General features: G+C 41.1%; 1 protein-coding gene across 4 annotated transcripts; it reads left to right on the plus strand.

Annotated features, from left to right (window-relative positions):
- Positions 1–1115: 1115 nt before the first annotated feature.
- TMEM106A (transmembrane protein 106A) lies at positions 1116–12633 on the plus strand. Of its 4 annotated transcripts, XM_063300480.1 has the most exons (10): positions 1116–1392; positions 2173–2314; positions 4148–4305; positions 5453–5698; positions 6058–6121; positions 6291–6450; positions 9162–9302; positions 9392–9435; positions 10587–10640; positions 11258–12633. In XM_063300480.1, the coding sequence occupies exons 4-10, from the start codon at positions 5473–5475 to the stop codon at positions 11352–11354; spliced, it is 786 nt and encodes a 261-aa protein (XP_063156550.1). In that variant the 5' UTR covers positions 1116–1392; positions 2173–2314; positions 4148–4305; positions 5453–5472; the 3' UTR covers positions 11355–12633. The 4 variants fall into 4 exon arrangements, with proteins under 4 accessions (XP_063156550.1, XP_063156552.1, XP_063156549.1 ...); XM_063300482.1 differs by lacking the exon at positions 2173–2314 and having other exon boundaries at positions 1116–1400; XM_063300479.1 differs by lacking the exon at positions 2173–2314.
- The last annotated feature ends 1231 nt before the right edge of the window (positions 12634–13864 follow it).

Raw genomic sequence — 13864 nt, forward strand, 5'->3', positions numbered from 1 at the left:
GCCCCACAACAGGAGAGTGGTTCAGAAAACGCTTTACTGCCACCCAGTGGTCTGGATTTTTTCAGGCCAGATTTAGCATTGACATAACTTGCCACCATTTGTCCCTGAAAGCAAGGTGTGAGTGCAAGTCTCGCAGAGCCAAATGGTGGTTCTCTCAAATGTCACTACTTTTTAAACTGACACTAATTGTGGGGGGAACATCCAGAGGTTTGTTTTGGGACCTCAGAGGTATGCTTATGTTCCAACTTTCACCCATTCAGTGTGCCTAAGGTTGGTCCCCCAAACCAATATGGGGTAAGGAAAGTTAATGGTTTCGAGGAGATACCACCTCCGTTTTACCCCGCCTAATGAGCTCAAACGCTGAACTAAGGAACAGATTCCAAGAGAAATTTATTTTGTTAAAGTTTAAACAAGTTAAAATTTTAAACTAATTCCAGCTACATCTAATAGGCCAGCGATTAGAACAAATGCAGTAGATACTGGAACGAGGAAGGTTACCGAACGTATTGAAAAACCACATAAAATCCACAGAGCGGAGTCGATTTACATTCTGAATTTAAAGTGAAAGTAAACCAGCGTCTCCGAACAGAAGGAGTGGAAGCGGAGCCACCCCAGGCACACATCACGAGAAAGGACCTCCGTTAAAACGTGAAGCGAAATGCTAACCGATGGAAGCAGAAACGCTATTCGGCGGGGTGTCACAATCACACAAGCATCTTTTCTCACACCCCTCCAAGGACCAAAGTACGTGAAACGCAGAAGGGAGACTCAAGCAGGTGACTGAATATTTACGTTCAAGCCTCTCCTTCTATTTTGCGCGACTCGATTAGGTCGCGCATGCGCGGCAGAGTTCGGCGTGGGCTTGCCGCGCGTGGGAGGGGCTGGGCTGGGTTGGTAAAACCGCAGGTTTGGGCGCCTTTTTGGAAGGAAGTGCCGCTGTTTTAGCGGGCTTTACCTCTGTGCAATTTTGCAACGGATCAAGCTGTTGCAGGGCTCCAATCCCCAGCAATGGAGTATTTCCCAGAGCACTTTCAGTCTCGAATAAACACGCGTAAAGGATCACATTGTAAGTCACAAGGTCTGTGTGTTTTCCAGTCAAGGCTTAACTTTGGCACCTCCCATTCCCGGAAAAAAAATGCGGACCTTGATCGTTGCAGCCTCTTGGGGAGAAAATGCACAGTAATGAAACGGCTGAAAAAGGCGCTTCGAAGGAGGGAAGTGGCGGCCGAGGGTGGAGCTGCTTATTTCCCACCTCTTGCAGGAGGGTGGGAGTCGTGTGAATGTTGGGTAATATTACGGTACTTTTTATTTCAATTCTGCTTCGCGTCCACCATCGGCTGGGGAGCCCTAAGGATCTAGCGCCCGTCTCCTCTCTGTCCTCGGCGGGATACGGTGAGCAGGTGCCTCCTTAAGGCCTTCAGAAAAATTTCCAACGAGCCAAATATGACCCTCATCCCCTCCCAGCCCTCCAAATCAGATTGTGCAGTTCCGCCCCCACCGCCGCATTTATCCTCCACTCCTTTACTTGGCTTTCTCCTACTTTTTTATTTAACTTATCCATTTCCTGTTTCATCAATGACCCTTTTCTTTCTTTCTTTCTCTACCTGCGTCATGCGAATAACATGAAACCTTTTGCTGGGCCGTTTTGAAGCTTCAAAAACACTTCCTCATCCTCCCCCCCTTCCTTCCCCACTTCTTTTAGACGAATTCTTCACATCTAGTGTTTTGGAGCAAAGTGGTTTGACATTAAACACCATTATGCTAACCAGAGGAGTGCCCTGTTGGGAGAACAAGAGAACTTGGATGGTTTTCCTGTTTGCTTGGAAGGAGCCAATGAGGGGCTGGGGTGCTGTGCCTTGTGAAGCAAATTCATTAATTTGTACAATTTTCAGATTGAATAATGTAATGGGAAGGTAATATTAGCTCCAGATAGCTACTGTCCATCAGTCACTGTTTTTAGTAATATTTCCTGGCAAGACTTGGACACCAGCTGTATTTGCAGGACTAGACATTTAAGCGTAGGGTGTTATGCAAATATAATTCTCAAGATTAACTTATAGTTTGGTGTGTTGTGCAAAACCTAAACCTTGGCTTAATGGAAAAATAATTAACAGCAGTAAGTAAGCATGTTGTGTAAACACAGTCTTTGTTTCTCTTTCTTTTCCCCTCTAGTTGTTGGTACTCATGCTCAGCTCTTTGCCAACTGGCCCCCTTCTGCCCTTTCTACAGCGATTTGATGGAATCAGTAGTTGAAGATTTTCACAGTAGAATAACCTGCTACAGTAATATTTTGAACTTAACGTATATGTTACAGGTAAAGTTAAAGATGCTGGTTCAAAACAATATTGTTTAAAGCAATACTGTTATTAGATATGTAGTCTGCATTTCTAGACGGCCTTGAAAAAAGGCAGGCTGACCAGGCTTGCAGGGTATATGGTAGTTGTTTTCTTTTTAATATAAAGCTGAGTTGTTTCAAGCGCAGACGGTCACAAATGATAACAAAGGGAATAGAATCAATTATTTACTATGCTTCATAAAATATTAGAGAGCCAGTTTGGTGTTGTGGTTCACAGCCTTTCTCAACTTTTTGACCCTGGAGGAACCCTTGAAATATTTTTCAGGTCTCAGAGAATCCTTGCATATGCAGGCTCAAATATAGGCCAGAAATTACACAATTATTATATTCGTTTCATGGGTAGGCCTGTATATAGCCATTAACAGTGTTCTTAAACTAAAAATAAAGAAGGAAACTTACCTCTTCAATGTGAAGTTGCCCGAATTTGAAATAATTTTTTTAAATAAATCATGATCTCCCAGGGAACCCCCTAGTGACCTCTCTCAGAATCCTGGTTGACAAACCCTGGGTTAAGGCATTAGGCTAGAAACCGGGAGACAGTGAGTTCTACTCCCACCTTAGGCATGAAGCCAGCTGGGTGACCTTGGGCCAGTCCCCCTCTCTCAGCCCTAGGAAGGGGGCAATGGCAAACCACTTCTGAAAATCCTTGCCAAGAAAACTGCAGGGACTTGTTCAGGCAGTCTGAGAATCAAACACAATTGAATGGATAATAAATAAAATAAAATAAGATATAGAAGAGGAATTCTAAGGCAAAATGCTTAGCTAGATAATTTTTTATTGTTGTGAGCCGCCCAGAGCTGTATTTAAATGGGTGGCCATACAAATCTTTTAAATTCATTTTCAAGTTCTCTAAAACTCTTTGTCAGATGAGATAATACAAACACTAAAGGGTTCAAAACTTAGGCCAGATGCTTCAGTCGTGAGGTCAGTAATTAAAAATTGATCTCACAAAAGAAATTGTGGGACCATATTCAGTAGATGATGGTAGGTACTATTAGTGTCGGGTTACAACCAGCATTCAGGAACAAAATAATAATTGCTTCCCTCTGAGACAATTCAAAGCCATTTAGTTTTCAGTCTATTTAGTGGATGAAGTCCACAGGCTTCTGGCCTGGCAGAAAGTAGAAATTAGAAAAATTACAATCTTTGTATCAGTAGAGCTGGAGCACTATTTGGGGTAGTTCATTAGGTAACAGACAATCCAAATTCTATCCAGGCTTGTAAAGGATTGACCCTTCAGAATGAAGAGCCCTCTTAGGTAGTAGAAAATCCTTTTCCTTTGAGTATTGACTTTAATCTAGGGATCAGTCATTTTTCCAGAAAGATTGCCAGCTGCAGATATGGCAGTACAGTGCAATCCATTACACCATAATCAAATAAGGAATGCCTGTTCTGAACATAAATGAAGCTTGCATCTTTGAAAAGAACTTACTATATTTAATTGAAAGGGATTGTTTTTGCAAAGTAGGGTGGATCAGAAAAGAAGCCATAAATGGAAAGGCCTCTTAAAATAGTTCTTATTTATTTGTTTTATTTATTTATTCAGTTTTTTGCAGATACATTTGAGCTAGGAGAAGAATTTTTTCAATTCATGCCTACCTGCAGCTTTCTTTGTGCAGTTCCCCATTTCTCTTAGTATAGGTGGAAGAGCTAAAATGTTGTTATCCTATTCAGTAGAAATTTCTTTTCTAAAGGTTTGGGGAAAGTTTTACAGTATTATGTGTATAAACCTATTACAATATCCTTTTTCCTCTCTTTTCCCACTCTCTTATCAACCTTGCTTCTTCAAAGTACGGTGTAGTTAAGGAACCAGTCTTCATAGAACAAATTTGAAAATCTGATAGCAGCTGGGATCTTTATCTTTAGCAATTGCTACAAACTGTCTTGGTGCTTAGCCTGAGCTGGAATCTTTGGGAGTGATCCTGAGATCTGTCCTTCCGTTCTGTCAGGTAAGTGCCATGCCCAATTAAGTTCCGCCCAAGATTTTCCCAAGAAGCCAGAACCCTGCCTTCTAATATAACTGTTGAAAGAAGTACAGTCTTTAAAATAACAGTGCTTAAAACCCTTACATCATAATCTACATGGTCTAACAGTATTTTTTTTAAAAAAGTATAATGATAAAAGAACCTTTTCTGGAAAACTCAGATCCCGCCCGCTCTGTGTTTGTGTGTGTGCACCTTCTTCCCAAGGCTGAGAGTATAACTGGCCCAAGGTCACCCAGCTTGCTTTTGTGCCTAAGGTGGGACGATCTCCCGGTATCTAGGCTAATGCCTTAGCCACTACACCAGACTGGTTGTCTTTTCTCCCATTAATGTATAGCAAATCTGAGATCAGTCTTAAGATGGATACCCACTTTTAGAAGAAAGTCAAGATGGTTCAAGAGAAATATCCCTTCATTTCTTTTGAGTTATTGCTAGCTCTCATCAGTACAACCAACCCTCAGCCCAAAAGACCACTGGGTAACTTTGGGCCAGTCACTTTCTCTCAGCCCAACCTGCCTCACAGGGTTGATGTTGTGGGGATGAGGAGGAGGAGGGAAGGTATATACACTGCCTTGAGCTCCTGTATAAAAGACAATATATAAATCTATTAAATAGAATACATTAAAATGTTTCACTGGTGAAAAAGGATGGAGTACTTATTGAGCAGTTCTCCATTCTTCAAAGTGCTTCTGCCCTTGAAACCATGATTATTTGTCTTGGTCTTAAAACACTTGTGTGCCCCTGCCAGTCCCAGCAGCAGGACTGAAATAGATGACCTAATAGTCTAGCATCAGGTTCTGATGTTCCACAGATTGATAAACTCAATCAGGATGTAACTTGTGTATTAATGAAATTCTGCAGCTAGTTGAGAAGACCATAAAAGAGCAGCAGCAGCAGCAATTCAGCATCACATGCTTGGATGCAATGAATTCTTGGGGTGGGGGGAAGCTTTAGAGGGGAAAGGTATTTATTACTGGGGAAATCGCTGGTTTTAAATATGCTTTTCAAGTCTGTCTGAGCCCCAGAATCTTTCACTTCAGGAATGAAGTGCTTCCTTTTAGAATTGAAATTCCTTTTTGTGTTCTGATTTGTGAATGCTGCTTGCTTGCACCAGTGAGACAGTGTCTCTGAGCAATGGATCAAGCCCTCTTGTGGTTCAAGAACCTGTTCATCAAAAAGGAGACAGAAGAAAACAAATCGATAGTGCAGAAAAGTTCGTATGCTGAGAGTGAAGCATCCTGTTACGCCAGCATTAATGGAGCAGATGCTGCTGAGGTGTCTTGTGTTCCTTGTGGTAACCACGCTAATCGAGGTTCTGTCACTTGTCCTACTTGCCAGGGCACTGGAAGAATCCCCCGAGGTAGGTGTATTTTCAAGACTTGTTTTGCTGAGGTACTTTTCTCTGGCCTTTTGGGGTCAGGTCTAGAGTCAAGCAAGGCCCCCTCCTGTCTTCTGTATTGGTTAACCAAGAGGTGCATTAACTGGGCATTGTCTGTAGAGCTGTTTCAGCCTGATTAAGATTGCTGCAGACAGATGTATAGTTCTGGTGAATCTTCTTTGCAGTGAAAGCAGCCAGATCGGCACATTATGTTTTGCATGTGGAGAGACTTTTATTAAATTGAGAGGCTTGGTGTTCTGGCAGTTTTGAGCTTTTCTAAGGGTTTGCTTTTCCAGACTATTCCCTGATTTTCTCTCTCTCTTCCACCATCCTCCTTCTAGAGCAGGAGCAACAGCTGGTGGCCCTCATTCCATATGGAGACCAGCGGCTGAAGCCTAGACGGACGTAAGCACAGTCATTTTATGCTGATCGGATTTCTTCTCGTTCTTTTCCTGCTGCTGCTTCCTAGTGGAGTTATTCCCACTCCTTAGACACTGCTAGTCAGTGATTGCTGTGTGTGTTGAGGTGGGAAGGAATTCTGCTATCGCTAACTGCCTGTGCTCTGTTTTGACAGGAAGCTGTATGTATTTCTCACAGTAGCCATTTGCCTGCTGATGACTTGTCTCATGATGTACTTCCTGTTTCCACGTTCAATCGCAGTGCTCCCTTCTGGCCTCAATGCCTCCTCCATCTCTTTTGACAATTCTTCTTCTAGCATCATCCTCAATATGACTGTAAGTTCAAGGGAATAGAGTGATAGGAGAGTGAGATGGGAAGAGACATGGACCAGATTCATGTTATGAATCTTTTTTTATTAATCTGAGATTGAATGTGATTTGCACTGTGGCTTTAAAAAGCAGGGAGAGAATATTGCAGGGCCACAGGCTGAAAAACGTGGCATTTCTGATCTGGAAGCCTCTCTCATGTCCAGTTTCTACAGCATGTAGTTGCTTATTTTTCAGGGAAAGCCTGGTGAGTAAGCTCAGAGGCAATTTTTGTCACAAGGTATACAGTATTTCAAGACTGAGCACTGGCAGAGAGAGTAGCTGTTGGGATGAATGTTGCCCCCAAAGTAAGTCTTAATCTTTTAAAACAAAAGAGCAGATGACTAAACAAGATTAAGAGGAATTAGGTTTTCTATCTCTCTTTCTCAGCCCAGTCCTGGCATTCAACTGGGTTTGCGTGAGCATGGTTCAATTTCCTTTTAACTAAAAGCTGACCCCTATGAGAAGATAGCATTCAGAGAGAAGAAACAATATGTATCATAGTACAAGTCATAAAAAGCTTGTGTCCGGCCACATTGTCTCTTCTTTCTAAGTGCTTATGTTATCGTAAGTTTCAACTACAAAACATTGTGATTGGCTAACACATTGTGGCTTAATGTAGCTTGTTTGTTTTTTTGTGGAGCAAGTTTTTTAAGCTACAGTTAAACAAATGACCTAGTGCAGTGTCTGAATCCAGCCTATATGATCCAAGAAATGAATTACAAAGGGGGAAAAAACTCAGTTAACTCAATTTTAAAGAAGGAGTTTGTGTGGTTTGTGTAATTGGTACCATTCCAGGAGATATTTTGCACGGCACAATAAAGTAAAGGTATGTTTGATAATCCATCAAGAATTGTTTGCTATTTGGAAGGGCTAGGGCACGAACAAAGACTTAATATTTATTTGTTGAGGTCATTGTTCATTGCAGTAAACCTTCTGACTAAAGAAAAATCTAAAGGTTTGCTCACAATTTGTATTGTAATCAATGAGATATGAAAGTTAAAAAAACTGTTAGCAAGCAGAAATTCAAATTATTATTTTTTCAGCGTTGAACAGTAGCATTTTTCTAGAAAGTAGATCTTTTAAGTAGTCCATTATATAATGGAGTCTAAGATAATGTGCCAGAATGCATGGAAATGTATTCCTCCATAGAAAATGCCAATTTAATTCTTACATGTGGTAGCCAAGATGATGCTCTTCAGATATTGCAGACCGTGACTCCCATCATAGTGTACATTGTGTAGTAAGCATGCAATATACGCTGTCTCGTTTAGCGACCACAATCTGTTCCTTAAATCGGAAGCGAAATGGTCACTAAGTGAACATGTGACTAAGAGAGAGAGAAAGAGAGACTGCGAAGATCACTGGTTGCTGCCATCTCACTTACATATTCTCTCATGCATTAACACCAGCATTACTCTCCCTCTGGTATGCGTTATTGTCAGGCACAGAAATTTGGTTGTAAATGCGCACATTGGTCAGAAAATTATTTATTACCATTGTATTTGCGAAATGAGGTAGCCACTAAATGAAGAGTGGCTGTGTAGCTCATTTTTCTTTGATTTCTTGATGCATATGTGCTAAAGTTGATTCAGTGGCTTTCAGCAACTTTACAATGTGGTTTACTGTTTAAACTACAGTTATGCAAGGGAACACCAGAGCAAATGAGCAAAGATGAAACTGCAATTCACATGAGCTTTCTTTCCCCCCTCCATCTCTCATTGGCACATGCCTCTGCACAGGCACACATCATCAGCACAGCCCGTGGAGCAACTCAGCAGCATACCACACCCAAACATATGAAGAAGCATATATGTTGCAGGCAAACATTCAAAGCAGCAGTATGCTACCAATAAATAAACACAATATTATGCCATGTGTAGAAATGCTGCATGCAAACGAACATGCTGTAGAACTTGGAAAGAATCAAGCAGCATGCCATGAATAGTCTTCTCTCCCATCAGCCTTCACTTCATGGACAAAATGAAATTGATTAGAGGGACGCTGTTCTTAATTTAGCTTGATTAGTGTTGGTTTGTACCTAAAGGAAGCAGGGAATGCCCAAGCTTTTCTACACTCCCCCTGCCAAAGCTCCACAGGTTGGAATAGCAACACAGTAATTCTTAGCAGTTGCCCTTCATAGGTCAAGTAGAGGAATATGTCAGGTCCATGTTCTGAACAGAGTCTTGTATGCTAGTAAAACTGGCTCCTCAGGCTCTTAAAAGGTTGTTGTTGTTAGTTGTAGGCAGAGTCAAATTTAGTGAGTCATATGCAGTGCATGCTGGCTGGGGAATTCTGGGTGTTGAAGTCCACACATCTTAAAGTTATTGAGGTTGAGAAACACTGGTATAGATGCTACTAGGTTCTTTAAGACAGGAACCATTAGGGCTGCACAGCACTTAAGATTTGATTTGAAAAAGGCGCTTGCATGATCTTGGGAAAAGAGCTAAAGCTGGGGGCTGTGTTTGTGGGCCTGTGCACTTTGGGATTAAATCTGAAACTCTGCATAACCCTGGAAGTCATACAATGCTCACGTTTCCTATTGTATCTTTAAAAGTAGCAGCAGAGGCACAGCAGGAGCCTCTTAAGGGGAAAGGCTCAGCAGGAGCCTTTTATGAATGTACATAGTATGGTGCCAATTGATCACTTTCTCCTCATCACCTATCCATCTTTCTCTCTAGAATATATTAAATGTGACAAATAACAACTTTTACCCTGTGCACGTGGCTCAACTTGTTATTGAAGTCTTGCATAAGACGGTGGTGATTGGGAAAAACACTGTGATGACTCAGTTAGATATCAGGCCTCTGCAGAGTGCCCAGGTGAGGACTTGAAGGAATTTACTAATTTGTCTGCAGAACATGTAGATGAATAAACTTGGCAGTAACTTTCCTTTTTTGATATATTTTAGATCCTTTACAGTGTCTCCAGTACAATCATGGATAGCAGCACTTAGTAAGTATATCTCCAAGAAACGATCCTGCATTTAGCAGGTGCTGATTCATTTTAAAGTAATGGTGTCAAAACTGAAGCCTTACTTGTTTTGACAGTTACTGTATCTCTTTTAACCAACTGGTTGGTGGGTTTGTGTGTTGCAGAGCTAATGGAGATGCTTTTAAAAATATTTGGAGGGATTCTTTTTCTATTTTTACTACACGAAGTTATTTCAAAGGAGAAAAGGCCTAATTCTAGAAGAAAAAGTCATCCTTAATATTCTTTTTCCCTTGATCAATTTTGGCAATACAGTATTGATTATCCCCATTGCAGTAATATAGCATAGCCAAAAGCACTTCAAATGAACAAAGTGAAAATTGACTGTACTGCCCAAAATAGTTGTAAGGGGAAACTAGCAAACTCTAGTCAAGTTCACTTGGTTGGAAAAAAGAAAGGTCCACCTTTAACCATTCCATCTGTGAACTGTTTAAAAATGCCTAGCCTTTCACAGTTACACTGGTGAATTTGTGTGTGGGCGTGTTTATGGGTGTGCACACACACATATGCAGACTAAAAAGCTCAGCCTTTAACCTTCCTACTGGTCCAACAGCCTAGGATGAAATGGTGTAGAAGGTCTCATAACCAGTGACTGCAGGGGAGGGGGCATTCCTGCCACGGAGTACAGAGTAGCCAAATGGAGTGGAGGGGTTTGTCTACAGTATAATGGACAGCAAGCGCCACTTGAATAAGTTGGAGATCATTCCGTTAGACATGTAACAGTGAAAGATGGGCAGAGGTTGCCTTCCTGGGTGGGCTGAGGGTTTGTTGAGGATGATGTGCATTCCTGCCCTTAAGAGGTATTAATGGCCTGTCCTTGCCCCAGGGCAACCTGATTGCGCAGATCAGCCCTTAAGGATCTTTCCAGTTGGTTTCCCAAGATAATTTGATTTATAGATGCCAAGGACTGAAGATACAAATTTCTGGGTGCAAAATAGGTCTCTGCCATTGACCCAAAGCCCTCCACTAATATGGAATATTCCTATCTGTAAAGCCTGGAGAAAACAGTCTAATTCAATACACACTATAAAGGAGTGGCTAAAGTACATTATGAATTATACTGTGATCTTGCATGTGCTGCATAAAAACAGTGAAATCCCCCTTCATTATTTCAGCAAAATTTGCACATGGATCAAAATAAAAGTTCACAATGTTCTTCTGCATATACAGTAAGTCTTTTTCTTTCCTAGAGCTGTTTCGTTCTCTCCTTCTGCTAGCTGACTCCTAACCCCAGCATTTGCATCTTCTAACTTAAGGTGCCATAGGTTGGGCTGGTCGGCTTAGTCCACAGGCCAGATATTTCATCTTGCTCTAGTGGGGAGCAAACTTTTAACCAAGATAATCTTTTCTAATTTAGGCACCTGTTTCACTCCTGTTTGATCTTTTTATCCTACCTCTAATCAATGTAGTTAGTTATGGTGTGTTCCTAGGACTTTACTAATTATCTCACTTCTTTCCAAAAACCTTATATTGGCTCTCCCAGTTATCTATCTATCTATCTATCTATCTATCTATCTATCTATCTATCTATCTATCTATCTATCTATCTATCAAATCTGCATAGCCGCCCATCTCACAGAAAAGCAACTCTGGGTGGACTAATAAACTTCAGATCAGTTTGTAATCTTTGCTTTCCATCTCTGCCCCTCCTCAAAAAATATACCATTGAGAATAAATCCTGGGATATAAATTATTGGTACAGGTGATGGGGGTGGTGGTTCATATTTGTAAGCATTTTTGTAAGCATTTTTGTTATTACTGAGTTCCTATTTTTCTCTCCCACCAGAGGTACTCTGACCTGTTCCTATCTCTCTCACTCGGAGCAGCTGTCCTTTGAAAAGTATCAGTATGTGGACTGCAGAGACAATGTTCTACTGTCTTGATTCTGGAATCCCTTGTGGCTACAACGGAGTCCTGGAGGAACTTCTTTTGGCCGTGTCTTCAGTCCCCTTCAGTGAGATTGCTGTAGCATGATTTTCATGCCTCTGGTGACTTGCTGAGTGGGGAGAAACTGAAGCTTTGATTCCTTGTTGCCAGTTCTGTAAAACAGGTAGCTGGCTATGGTAGGACATTCCTCTTAAGATATCATGAAATGATGCTGATGGACCAGCGGTGTGCTAAAAGAACAGCAGAACTGCATTTGACTGCAGAAAAGAGAATACAAGAAGAGCATGCTAATATGGGACAGTTATACTGCATATTGGAATTTGAATGGACTGAGGCTGCACGGACCACTAGCTGATTGCTGAATTTGCACTGAATTTGTCTAATTTTTGGAGGTTACTGCCTGGAGCTGGGATCTAGACACAATGAACCTTCCCACTGTAGACTTCATTGGAGGGCTGGGAGCTGATCTGAGGCCTTCTCCTTTTTCCAGAACTATCTTCCTCCCATACCCATACAGCAGGAAGAAACCTTGGACTTCTCCCACTAAATGGGAGGTTGTACTTCTCCCACTAGATTTTTCCCTGCTCATTAGTTCAGCTCTTTATAAGTTGTAGGAAGACAGCACACTCATGTAGCCAAAATTATTGCCCTGTTCAAATGCTGCTTTTCTAAATTTATTTCTGCTGTAGCTTTACCCTGTTTTGGAGCTGAGAGGAGAATAAAATAATGGAGACATTTTCTCCTGGACCAATATGACAGTTCTCATACAAATAAAATAATTATCTGCAAAATAAATAGTCTTACACATTGATAGAAGTGTTTGCGTTTGAATTTAGGTGGGTTTGAAGCAAATGTGCCATGCTGCCTGATGATGAGTATATGGTAGGAGGGACAGGTTGATAAGAAAAACTAATATTTGATCACTGGAAAAAAGCATGTCTTTAGCCATCTTTTTACAGAGATACTTGTTCTATGCTTCCTGAGTTCTCCCAGATTTGGTTTCATTTAGTTTTTAGACTTGATGGATGAAAAAATTGATTTAGTGCTACAATTGCAATTAACTGGAGTAAATATCAGGTAGGTTGGAAAAGAAATATTTTGTTAGGGTCCAATTGGAGTTTTTCCTGGCTTCACTTATTTTTTATTATAGATAATAGATTAGAGCCCAATAATCTCATGATTGTCCTAATATCAGTTTATTTTCTTGTTCAGGATGGAGATGATCTGATTTCCTCTTCATCCTTTTTCTGAATAAAGCTATTTTGCTACAAATGATCATGAGAAAAATAAGACAATGTGTACTTAGACCAGTGTTTCTCAACCACAGGAACTTTTAAGATGTGTGGACTTCAACTCCCGAAATTCCCCAGCCAGCCATGCTGGCTGGGGAATTCTTGGAATTGAAGTCTACACATCTTAAAGTTCCTGAGGTTGAGAAACAGTGACTTAGACTGTTTCCTTCTAGCTTCTCTGGAACTGGAATTGACAATGGGCAAATTAAAAGAAGTATTTAAGCACCAACCCCACAGCCTCAGTCAACCAGAAGCAATAAAGTGGGCAACTTTAAGATATCATGGAATGATGCTGAGGGACCAGCGGTGTGCTAGGACAGAACTTGCAAAAGAGAAATCATTATACTATTTGTTCAACAGGGCTTATTTCTTACTGAAAGTCTAGGATTAGGAAAAGACATTTCTGAATAACGCAGCCTACTTCTGTTTTTAATTCCTGTTCTGAAACTTCTGTTTTTAGTTTCACAGGTAATTACAGAATAGCAATGCCTCAGCAGTGCTGAAGGGCCTAGCACGACAATTTAAATCTGTCCTACCAGATTCCTTTCCAATCTTTTTCAAACCTGTTCCCCAAAAGGAAGGTGATTATAGGTAAGTTTGGGCTGTGGCTGGAAATTTCAGTGGGAAAAATGGAGAGAGCTCATAACAAAGTTTCACACAAAAGCGCGTACTGTGGATCCATGACTCTGGAGAGCTTTTATTACACTGTCAGAAGAGTTCCCCAAAGATTAAATTAATCTTCACTGTACACTCTGGCAGACTTTTCAGCTCAGATATGTGGCATTTTGTCCTGCAGCACAGTTACAGAACAGGATTTCTTCCTGCAGATTTCAACTGTGTAGTTGTTACCACTGTTGTGTGTAGTCTAAAGACTGGAAGAGAAAATAGAGCCCATTGGTTCCTAATCCCCCCAAAGCCATACTTTATAGTTAGAACATGTTGAAAGAATGCTTTGGAAGAAGAAAACTGAAGATGGAGAAAGCATGCCAGTCAGAGGAACAGAATGGTGATAAGCCACAGAGTCACAAAGAACACCACAGAAAATGCCAGAAGCCTTACAGAGGAGAACAGAGTAGATAAAGGAGAAAGGCTTTCACAGGTAGCTGCACTAATGTCCTATCTAAAGGTTCAACCAGAAAAGTCTATTGAGCTCTACAGTACCATCTATCAGTGTGAGGTCAAACGGACCTTGGCAAGAACATGCCTTTTGTTCC

Source organism: Candoia aspera, chromosome 4, assembly GCF_035149785.1.
Source record: "Candoia aspera isolate rCanAsp1 chromosome 4, rCanAsp1.hap2, whole genome shotgun sequence".
Classification (NCBI taxonomy): Eukaryota; Metazoa; Chordata; class Lepidosauria; order Squamata; family Boidae; genus Candoia; species Candoia aspera.